General features: G+C 41.5%; 1 protein-coding gene across 1 annotated transcript in view; it reads right to left on the reverse strand.

Annotated features, from left to right (window-relative positions):
* Window positions 1-440: 440 nt before the first annotated feature.
* ofcc1 (orofacial cleft 1 candidate 1) overlaps window positions 441-12,092 on the reverse strand; it is a gene marked incomplete at its 5' end in the record, with an annotated part of 305,954 nt that continues 294,302 nt past the window's right edge. Inside the window, one exon of the mRNA XM_063042829.1 lies at window positions 441-586. Within this exon, the coding sequence (XP_062898899.1) occupies window positions 565-586 (22 nt within the window). The remainder of the gene's footprint in view (window positions 587-12,092) is intronic.

Here is a 12,092-nt window from a genome sequence, read left to right on the forward strand (position 1 = left end):
CAGAGGTGGTGTAGAGCGGCGTCCATGCTGGGCTGGAGGCTGGCCCCTTCTCTCATTGCAGCCTTTTAGTGTTCAATCGGTGGAATGACAAGATGGATATATGTGTGCGCATGCATGTTTATGTTTGTCTGCGGAAGGCTAAGAACTGCTTGCTCCTGCCAATAGCACCCATACACCATCAATTTATAGGACATGTCACTCAGGGACGTGGGTTATCATATATAGAGTATTTTTAGTGACTGTATGTTTTACTGGTATCTTATATGTGCTATGCATGCCTTGTGCTGTGTTATGACTATGTTTTGCATCTTGGCCTCAGTGAAAACTGTTTCCTTTGGTTGTATTCATAGGTATTCATGTATGGTTGATGATAATTAAAGCTGAACCGGAACTTGAACTTGAAGCATTCTAAAAGGTATGGTAGAAAAATAGTTTCCCAGTACACTTTATTAAAACAATTTATAGCTTGACATAATGCTTCAAGTAGAGTTCAGAGATGTACAAGATATTTTTTAAGATAAATCCAGATGATGCAAATGATTTTCTGTCTTATTCATTTGGGCTTCAAGATCCTATGGCATCAAATCTGAAAAATAGAAAAGACATTGGCAACTCAGGAATGATGGCACATTTCCATGTCCAACACACAAACAATGGATTTGCATGATCAATTTTACACGATCCAAGCATCTATTCTGCACGCTACAATTGTGCAACACTGGTGGGGTGGGATCACTGACACTGAATGCTTTGATCTGAATGCCCATCTCAAGTTACATAACTATCTCTAAGTTTTCCAGTAGATGTTGTAGGGAAATGAGCAGATGCTAGCTCATACTTGACTGTTTCTGAACATTTAGCCCACGGGACAATGCTCACCCTGGACTTCTGTAAAGGTACATTGTATTCCCTCCATAAGTCCCTCCATCTATTAAATATTGTGTGGAATGCCTTTGGATTTTTTTTATACTCAGTGAGATATATAAATGGATGCTTTTGCCACTATAATAGTTATTGTGCATGGAAACACTTACAGTCATATTCTATAAACAGATCCTCTGGCCCATTGAGTAAACACCAATCATCAAGCACCCATTCATACTAGTCAATTTTATTCTCTCCATATTCCCATCAAGTTGCTCTAGCTTCTATCATTCATCTATGTGTGTGGGGAAATTTTACAGTAGCCAATTAACTCACTAACCTGAATTTCTTTAGGCTGTGGGAGGTAGCCGGAGCACCTAGGGAAACCTAGGCGGTCACAAGGTGAACATGCAAACCCCATACAAACAGCACCAAAGGTCATTAGTGACCCCGAGTTGCGGAAGCTGTGCGGAGGCAGTTCTACCAACTGTGCCACAGTTCTGCCTTGATTTACACTTCAAAACAATTAAAGTAAAAGCATGAACAGTTACTAAAAATGATGGTTGATAATAAGCAGCCTGTGGTATATACTTATGTGGCTGATGTGTTAACTATGAGTTTGCTATACCTTGAATATATTCCCACTGTGTTCCATAGAGCCCTTCCTGGTTATAAATGAACAACCCCATCAATTGCACTTCATTAACCATTAATACACTTAGTGAGTTTTTCTTGCATTGGAATCCAACAATTTATTACCCAAAAGCAAGGATAAAACCATTGAATGTAATTGAATTAAGCTGCGCTCAGCATTTAAAACTGATTTGTTGGCAAATTAAAGTATTGCATTGCTAAATTATAAGTAAATAATTTAACTTCCTGAAGGTAGTTTAAATTTGTTCAGTTCTTGCTGTGATGGAGTACGTGACATGCTCTAATCTCTTTTGGTTACAGAAATCCATTAGTACAGCTCATGCTTGGGCTATTTTGTTTCTCTGTGAGGACTGAAACTGTGGGCCATCACGTCGTATTAATTAACCTGCACAGAGCAGCAAGAGTTGTGAATATCATCAAATGGTCTGTCCCAAATCTCTCAGCGTACAGAAAAAAAAAGCACAAATCGCCACTTTCACTCACCAATAGAATAATGGCTTGTTGTAGAAACATAAAATAAGAGCAGGGACTATCTAGCCTTTTGAGTCCACTCCATTGCTCATTACAATCAAGGCTGCTTATCCAAACTCAGGAACTAGTTTCAACTTTCTCCCTACATCCCTTCATCCCACTAGCCCTAAAAAATAAATTATAAATCCTTCTTGAGTGTACTTATACTTCAACAAGAAGGAGTGTGAGCACGCACCGGTCTGCATTGGTGGAGAGAGTCAGCAGTATTAACACATCAGATGACCCTGTCCTTGGTCCAGCACACAGATGCAACCATTAGGAAGGTGTACTAGAGTCCTTATGTTATTAGGAGATTGTCACTGAACATTGCAACAAATTTCTACAGAATTGCTGTTGAAAGTACCCTGTCTGCTACATCACGTTTGGTACGGCAATTCAAATGCACAAGAATGTAAGACACTGCAGAGAGCAGTAGACTATGCTCAATGCATCATGGGTATATCCTCTGCCATGATCAGTCATATCTACCGGAAATACTACCTCAAGAAGGCAACATCCACCAACAAAGAACACCACCCGGGCCATGCCACCTCTCACAGCGACCCGCAGGCAGGAGGTACAGAAGTTTGAAGACCGACACGATCCGATTCAAGATTAGTTACTTCCTCTCAACCATTCAGATCTTGAACCAACTGAACCAAGTGTTACAAATTTTGCAGCACTTTGATCACTTTGCACTAGAATGCACTGCTTTTGTTCTAATTGTGTTCTTTCTTCTATAATTGTGTACAATTTGTGTTTTGTTTATGTTTTTCTTGTGAATGTTGCTTATCTAATGCTATACACTGTACACAATTCCTCCTACAGATCTGTTGTCTCATAACCAGGGAATAAATAAAGCAAAGAAGCTATCCTGTTCATTTCTTATTGATACTGGACATAAGTCCAATGACTAAAGCAACAATAAATTACATTGATATATTACTCCTTATGAAGCAAAATACTCTGGACATTGCCCTGGAACGTTAAGTTGATCTTCAGCCACATAAGGAGGTAGCAGCAGAGAAGAATAAAGTTTGGATGAAGTGGTAAGTTTTGAGATGCTTGAAGGAAATGAGGATTGGAGAGGAAAACCCAAAATTCAAGACACTAAGGATGTGTAGGATTAAAAGAAAGGCAAAAATCTAGAGTGAAATAGGAAAGGAAATTACAATTCCAGCACAATTCATTGTTCCTAGTAATTAATCCATTCCTTGGTTATGGTCCCCAACTCTTCTTGTACGATACTGATGACAGCATTGGTGCTGCTTCATTGCCTCCAACTTACAGCTTGCTCTTAAATTCACTTGGTCCATTTCTGACACCTCTCTTGCCTTTTTGATCACTCCGTCTCCATGTCTGGAGACAAAATGTCTACCGACATCTTTTATAATCCGACTGATTCAGAGATGTCCTCCTTTTTCTAAGAACGGGGCTTCCTTTCCTCCTCCATTGATGCTGTCCTCACCTGCATCTCCGTTCCCCCCAACTTCCCACTGCCTTCACAGGGATAGAGTTCCTCTTCTCCTCATCTACCACACCACGAGCCTTCACATCCAACACATCATTCTCTGCAACTTGTACCATCTTCAGCGGGATCCTACCACCAAACACAACCTGAAAGCATGAACATCGATTTCTCCTTCTGGTAATTTTTTTCCTTCTTCCTTCCCTCTTCTTCTCTTCCCCACTCTGGCCTCTTACCGCTTCTTCTCACCTGCCTACCAACTGGCCCTGGTCCCCCTCTTTCTTCCATTTCTCCCATGATCCATTCTCCTCTCCTATCAGATTCCTTCTTCACCAGCCCTTTACCTTTCCCGCCCAATTGGCTTCACGTTTCACTCTCTAGCTAGTCCTTCTTCCTCTCCCCCCATCTTTTTATTCTTCTGTCCTCCCCCTTCCTTTCCAGCCCTGAAGAAGAGCCCCAGCCCAAAATGTCAACTGTTTATTCATTTCGATAGATGTTGCCTGACCTGCTGAGTTCGTCCAACATTTTGTGTGTCTTGCTCTGGATTTCCAGCATCTGTACAATCACTTGTGTTTACAATTCATTGTTCTTTAGGAAGGATACTTAACTCTTTGTGTGGCAAATTGTCATCTGGCAAGGAGGGAGAATTTAATACACTTTGTGAAGGGAAATTGAAAATAAAGGAACAGAAGCTGCTTCAGAGAGAAAAAAATATCTCCTCTAGCTCATCTGTTTTTAATCTGTGAGAAAGCAGTAGGTTCTCCAAGAGACACGGGTCCTGGCGTCGTGTGCGTCAAATTATGGCATCACCCAACAACACAGCACAGCTTGAACTGTCCTGATGAGATCCAGCTCTGTGTTACACCTGCCCTGTGTTACAAGCAAGCACCATTAGCATGCAAATCAACACATTCGGGCTGCACTTTTCCTTCACACGAGTTGCAGAGTCTGGTGAAAAAGGGGAAAGCAAGTTGGCTGCAAACTGGAGGTTGTTACTAACTCTGAGAAGCAGATGCTATTGCTTTGCTTGCGTTCAGAAGATGGCAGTGCCAGGCTCCCACATTCACGACTCCTTCACAGCCTCCTCTCGACTTTGCAGTCTGACCTTTATTCCAACAAGATCACGTGAGGATATAACTAGGCATAAAATGGCATTTGGAGTTTATATGCAGCTGAAAGAAGATATTTCAGGATGCAGATAATATTATTGCTGCATGTATTGAGATACAGTGCAAAGATTTTGTTTGCATATCATCCAGATAGATCATGCCGTACTTAAATACGTCAAGGTAGTATGAATGCAGAACACAGCATTACAGTTACAGAGAAAGTGCAGTGCAGTTAGACAAATAAAGTGCAAGGGCCACGACAAGGTAGATTAGGAGATCAGGAGCTCATCGTTCAGTGTTCAACCCTGTAATAGTGGGATAGAAGTTGCCCTTGAATCTGGTGGTACATGCTCTCAAGGTTTTGTAACTTCTGCTTGATGAGAGAAGGGCAAGAGAGAATGACCTCAGTGGGAAGGGTCCTTGGTTATGCTGTCTGCTTTCACAAGGCAGCAAGAGGTGTAGACAAAGTCAATGGAGGGGAATCTGGTTTTGTGCGATAGACTGGGCTATGTTCAAAACTCTCTGCAAGTTCTTGTGATGTTTGGCAGAGCATATCAAGCTGTGACGCATCAGAGCAGGATGACAAGAAACCTGAGCAGCCGAATAGAAATGTGTACCATGTCAAACAGTGAACACATCACAAGCATCTTGCTGGAAATTCAGTCAGTATAAGTACACTCCACTCAATTGCTTGCACACACTCTAGGCCGGACCGTTGAAGTGGACATTCTATTCGGAGCGCTGTCACAGAGACTGATTAGCTGATAGATAGAGGAAAAGACGTGCTCCTTGAAGAAATGCATTATCCCCACTGACTCCTGGGAATCTGGCCCATGACCATTCCAAGTGGAGAATAAGCATTTGGGACGATGTAATGAATTGTCAGACCACACATCACATGCAGAACAAGGCACTGAGGATGTGGCAAAGGGGCTGCACCAGCTGAGAAACTACCTTCTCATCCCATTAGGCACCTTCTGCCCAACCTGTACAAGAGTTACTCCATTGACCTCATCAGTCACCTGAGAGCCTTGTCCTGGAAGCGGGTCATCCTTGAATCTGAGGGACTGCCTGTGAAGGAGAAGAAATTATGTGCTGAAGTGACAGAGTGAAAAAAAATGAACAATTTTAAAGGGATCTAACAAAGAGATCTATTAGCATGTGCACAGTAGTTTCCTGAAAGAGAGTGTCAGCTGAGAAAATGGGTTTAAAAAAAAACACAAGGGATTCTGACCTTTATAAGTAGAAGCATGAAATACCTGAAAGTCACGATTAATTTTATAAAAGGCTGGTTCTGAAACAGCCGGAATATAACGCTCACCTGGGCACCAGACTTTGGGAAAGATGCTTCCTAAGGTTTGTGGCACTTTAGAAAATGTCAGAAGTGTTAAAATAATTCCAGGAGTAAGGGATTTTAGAGTCATGGATTTCAGATTCAGAGATCTACAGCATTGAGATTGGCCAGTGTTTTATGCCTATTTGCATTAATCCCACTTGTCCACATTGGGACTGTATACTCTCATACCTTGCTTATTAAATTTTTGCCTGAGTTTTCTTAAATATAGCCCTTCGGCTCATAGTGCTTGTGCTGAACATGATACGAATTTAAACTACACATTTGCCTGTACAAGGTCTGTATCCCTCTGTACCCTGCCTGTTCATGCACTTGTCTAAACCTCTTAAATGTTGTCATCGTATCTGCTTCTGCCACCTCTCCTAGCAGTGCGCTGTTCCCTGTGTAAAAGCTTGTCATTTTCTCCTTTTCAGTATATAATAATGTAACCAAGAATTGAGTGCCTGGTCATGGACCATTAGCCACAGAAAAGCAGGAGAGAGATTTTGTCTTTTCGCTTCTTCTCCACTGAAGCAACGACTGAGGTGGTTTAGTATGTGGTTCAGTTTGGTTGGCATGGCCACTAGAGTGATTTGTATTTCATTTTCCATCGACAAGGTATGTCATGTAGGACTAGATGTTAATATCCCTTATTTGCACTCCTGACACATGCTGCCTAGACTCTGTGGGGTGGCCAAGTGAGTGGTGGCATCTTCTGGGTTATCAAGTGGGCGCCCTTTTTCCTCAGTGTTTCGCTGATAGGCCCACGACACCTCCGGAGGGTTCAGCAGTGAATCCCGGCATCCCGGGCACTCACCTGGGGGCCCAGATGGAATCCTTTCTCTTCAACCAGAGCCACTGACTATCCTTTTCAGCAGCTCTGGAGAGGTCTTTGACTGCTTTGTCGTTGTGTCCTCCCTCGCACTCCCAACTCCCGGAGTAACCTTGATGTTGCTGTGGCTACAAATCCTCTGCAGCCTACTTCGACCGGTCGGACCCTTGCTTTCCAGCCATGTTGTTGCACCTCGGCTGCAAGCTCAGTGTACCTCAGCTCCTTGTGCTCGTCTGCCTCCTCCGCTGCATCCTCCCAGGGCACTGTAAGCTCAATGATGTAAACCAGATGGAGTGAGGCCGACCTTAGCACAAGGTCTGGTCTGAGGTTGGTTTCTGCGATTTCAGTTGGAAAGCAGAGGCTCTGGCCTAAGTCTGCCACCATCTTCCAATCAGGTGCTATGCCTAGCTGCCCGATGTCAGGTCTCGATACATCGAGTCTGGCTTGATCCTCACCTTCCCGGACAAATGCTGTTAATGGCGAGAACATGTGCCCATTGATCTATTTATATTATGATGCGACAAGGGCACACCAGTGTCTCAGAGGAATATCAAAGCCTGTGGGAGTATTGTGAATCATCTGGGACATCTGCATTGCTCCATTCCATTCTTTTCCAGAGTTTGATGAAACTCTAACGCATCTCCAGAATGGGAAAGCAGACTCAATTATTTCTAATTATAGAACTTGATTAGCTTAGAAGCTTGAAAGATCCGTCTTCCTACATGTACCGTCTTTAAATGCAAGAGCACATTATAGCGGATCAAGTATTAAATGCCTTTGCATTGAGATCATTGCTGTATAGATCATTGCTAATAGCCTGTTTGGTATCCCTAGCCAGTTAGTACTAGGGCCTAAGGGACCCAACCATAATTATCCTTCAGAATAACCGCTGTGTTTTTTGCTACGTTTGAGAGCGTGTTCTCTGGCTTGAAGCAGAGGAACAGAGGCTTGAAGTTTCATCATTTAGTTAATGAAAGAGAAAAAGATGAGATAATTTTTCTCATACTTCACACTCCAAGTCAACTATAATTCATGCCATTGAAATTTTAATCAAGAAATATTTAGTTACAAGTAAGCCTGCTCCTTTGCTTGGCCTCACACAATCCAAAGGGAAACAATCCAGCATATTTCAGTGCCTTAGATTCATGAAAAAAAAATGAAAAGATTCTTGAAAGAAAAGAATCACAAGAGCAAAGAAGCAATTGAAAGGATCTATGCCGTCTGACATTACTATGTTTATCAACAATATTGCCACATCAGTGTGTAAAGTGTCCTGGCCTCTAAGTCACCTCCTCTTTTTGGGGACTTTAATATTAGGATAAAGGCTTTCTTGGTTTAAAATACGTCCAGCTTTTCCTCAAAAACTGTGTTATATTTCACATTTTCATTACTTGCAGTAAGGTGAAAAAGCATTACTTCATACAGGCAACAGCAAGTAAATTAATATCACACTTTAACAAGTCTAGTTTTACAGTATTTAATGGCTATTCTGATACATAAGTGACGCAGGTGGACACTGTATTTGCCAGTTTTCACAATATAAGAAAATCAAATTTGAAGTAATTGTAAATTGCAGTGAGTTTTGTTATTGAGACAATAGACTAGTTGGCAGTCAGAATGTGAAGTGATTAATGCTATGATGCTGTGATACCACAAACAGGACACAATAAGAGTCTTGTGAACTAGTGTCCTCTTAAGACAGAAGATGGGGAATGGAGTATGCATCGCCACATAATCCCACTTTCTCTGATCTGGCGAATTCAACTTCAGGTCCCGTTCTGCCCCTTTCCCTTTCCTTACGATCTACCCAGGTCATCTCATACACCCTTCTTCCTAAAACACCACAAGCAAACACATCAGTCTATTTCTCCCCCTCCCCAACTCACTCTGCCAATCACCCATACACACTGCTTGCACTAGATCTACTGCTGCTGTCTGCTCTCCTCACTACTCTTATTTGATTTCTTGCTCTACCTTTCTATCCTATTAGATTCCATTATCTGCAGCTCTTTGTTGCTTCCACCTATCACCTCCCAGTGTCTGTTGCTATTTCAACTCTTTCCTCACCCACCTGACCCAATCAATCCCTCCTCACTTGGATCCACCTATCATCTGCCAGCTCATAACTTGCCCCCACTCTCAGCTCTTTTGTACAGGCTATCTCAGCTCTACCTTATCAGCCCCGATGAATTGTCTCAAACAGAATTGAAAGATTTTGTTTCATGCAAAGGAGACTAACATCCATTTTAGGTGACCGCAGCAGATATTGGAATAATGGCTAGCTCATTTTCAGTCATTGGGTCATACAATTTGATTAGCATTCCATTCAACGAACATATATTACAGTACCTCAGATTAATGGGCCCAAAGTTCCATGATATCTGCACCCATGATAAGCTAAACTAATTCTCTTTTATCTCTATAAGATCCATATACTTTTACTTCCAGTATATTCATGTGTCTATCCAACAGCCTCTTAAAATGCCACCATTGTATCTGCTTCCACCACTCTCCCTATTCCAGTGTCCTACTACTCTCTGTGTAAAAACTTGCCCTGCAAATCGTCCTTAAACTTTTCCCCTTTCATTTTAAATGCATGTACCCCAGTACTTGGTATTTCTGTCCTGGGAATATGATTCTGACTGCCCACTCCATTTAAGCCTCTCATAAACTTATAAGCTTCTACCAGGCCTCTCCTTGGCATCCAATGGTTCAGAGAAAACAATTTGTCCAATCTCTTCTTGTAGCTCAGATGCTGAGTGACCAGAATTGCACACAATACTCTAAGTACAACCCAGTCGAAGTTTTATATAGCTACAACATGACTTCCTGATTCATACTCATTGGCCTAACCAATGTAGGCAAGCATGCTACATGCTTTCATTACTTTCTTCATCTGCTTGTGTGGCCAGTTTCAGTGAGCTAAGAACTTGGTCTCTAAGATCTGCCTACGTCATCTAAGCATTTGTTTCATGAGGGATAACATACAAGCAACCATATCCAGTTTCTTCTTCAACATGTCGGGATGCATACAAAATTCCTCCAAGACAACCACAGGGATGATGTTCCCTCTGGATGTGGTATTGCAAACCAGGGATATGAATTGTTAAAAAAAGGATATGATTCAAAATGCAGATGAGAGGAAGTTCCTTCACTCACAAAGTCAGTGAATCTTTCGGCCCTGTCCATGAATGCTATGGTGGTCTAGTTATTAAGTATTAAAGATAGAGATCAATAGATTTTTAGAAAATAAGGAAATCAGAGTAGTAGAGTCATACAGCACGTGAACAGGTCCTTCAACCAAAATAGTCTCTGCCAAGCAATATTCCCATCTAAGCTAGTCCCATTTACCTGCATTTGGCTCATCTTTAAACCTTTCCTACCTGTGTACCTGACCAGCAACATTGTATTTCCCAGGAATATGGGGGTTTATATTTGAAAGTGGTGCTGAGGTAAAAGATCAGACATACCCTACTGACTAGCAGAGCTGAACGTCCTGTTATTACTTCTATTTCTTATGTTCCTATGTTCTTATGTTAATAATTGTCTCATGCAGCTTAAAACCACAATTCACCATTTACAGGTTGTCTACTGTCAATGTGAATGCTATAAGCTTTTATGGATGCGGTAATGTTTAGAATCTAATTACTCCCTTTTGCTATGCTTTCATTTATGCATTTGCCTTGGCTAATAACATAATTTTACAAGGAATGAAATAAAATTAGAGAGTCATTCACATTCCTAGCGGCGCTAATGTAAGATGGAAGCCAGCAGTTGGAATTGCCATGGGCTTTCTTTACCCTCAAAGATGCCACGAACAGGGTAGTGCTGACATTTATAAAAACTAAGGTTGTTCAAAATAAAGCATACAACCAAAGGAAAATATTCCATGACTCAAAAAGCTAAAAATATTTGTGACAAAACATATATTTAAGTTAATCTGTCACTTTAACAAATTTGCATTTGTTATTTAAGAGCCAAAGAAATGTAGGCTAGAATAGGCCATATGGCCCCTCAAGGGTGCACTACCATTCATTAAGGTCAGGGCTAATCTAATTATGGCCCCAACACCACTTGATTACTCCACATACTCTTGGCTCTATTCAGTCCTGAAACTTTTCAGTCCAAAAATCTACTTTGGACTTGAATAGTTTCAAAGTTTTTGCTTCTGCTGCTCTCTGGGTAGAGTATCCTATGAAATCATGACTATCAGAGAGAAAAGAGAATCTCATTTCCATCTTCTCTCTTGCTGAAACTATGCCTTCTGGAGCTAGAATTTTCCACTGAGGGAAAACATCATTAGCTCTCAATCAGTAAAACCTTTGTTCACACATACTTCCCACTGATTACAAGCTCCTCCATGGCACATTTGCCCTGTTTGGGTGCTATGGTTTCCTCCCTCATCCCAAAGATGCTAAGATTGGTTAATTCATTATTGTACATTGTCTCTGGAATGTAGGAGAGCGGTAAAGTATGGGAAGAGTTTATGAAAACACAGGGAGAAAGAAAATGTAGGATTAGTGGTGGGCTGAGAAGTGGCAGGTGGAATTCAATACAGGAAAGTGTGAAGTGATTCACTTTAGTAGGTCACACTTGGCAGTAGAGTACAAAGTTAATGCAGGTTTCTTAGCAGTGTGTTGGAACATAGGGATCTTGGAGTCCAAGTCCACAGTTCCTTAAAGTTGCTGCAAAAGTTGACAAGGTGGTAAATAAGGTGTATGATGTTTTCCTTTTGTTAATTGGGGGGGGTGTGGTTGAGTTCAAGCACTGCAAGGTAATGTTGAAGCTGTAGATTTAAGAATAAAGATCGATTAATGTCATTTCCAGTACACAAGGGTAAAGGAGAATGGAATCCCAATTGGATGCAGCATAAAAATATGATTGATAAAGAACACAATAATAAAAAATAAATACCTAAGCTTATATACAAAGATTGATTGATTGTATATCCATAAAGTGACACTAGGTACAGGAGTGTCTGTACATAAGGTGGCTCTGACAGGAAATGATAAAGTGGTGGTTGTGGTGGGGGTTGGTGGGTGGAGGTGTTGATCAGCCTTACTGCTTGGAGGAAGTAACTGTTTTTGAGACTGGTGGCCCTTGCATGGATGCTACGTAGTGAGCAGGATGGGTGGGATCCTTCATGATATTGCTGAACTTTTTCCGGTACCTTTCTGTACTTACATCGTTTGATGGCTGGTGCCAGTGTTGTGTTGGGCAGTTTTGACTACCTGTTCCGGAGCCTTCCTGCCTGCAGCTGTGAAGTTTCTGTACTCTGCAGTATGTTAGGATGCTCTCCTATAGAAGGATCTAAGTATAGAT

This window comes from Mobula hypostoma, chromosome 1 (genome assembly GCF_963921235.1).
Source record: "Mobula hypostoma chromosome 1, sMobHyp1.1, whole genome shotgun sequence".
Taxonomy (NCBI): domain Eukaryota; kingdom Metazoa; phylum Chordata; class Chondrichthyes; order Myliobatiformes; family Myliobatidae; genus Mobula; species Mobula hypostoma.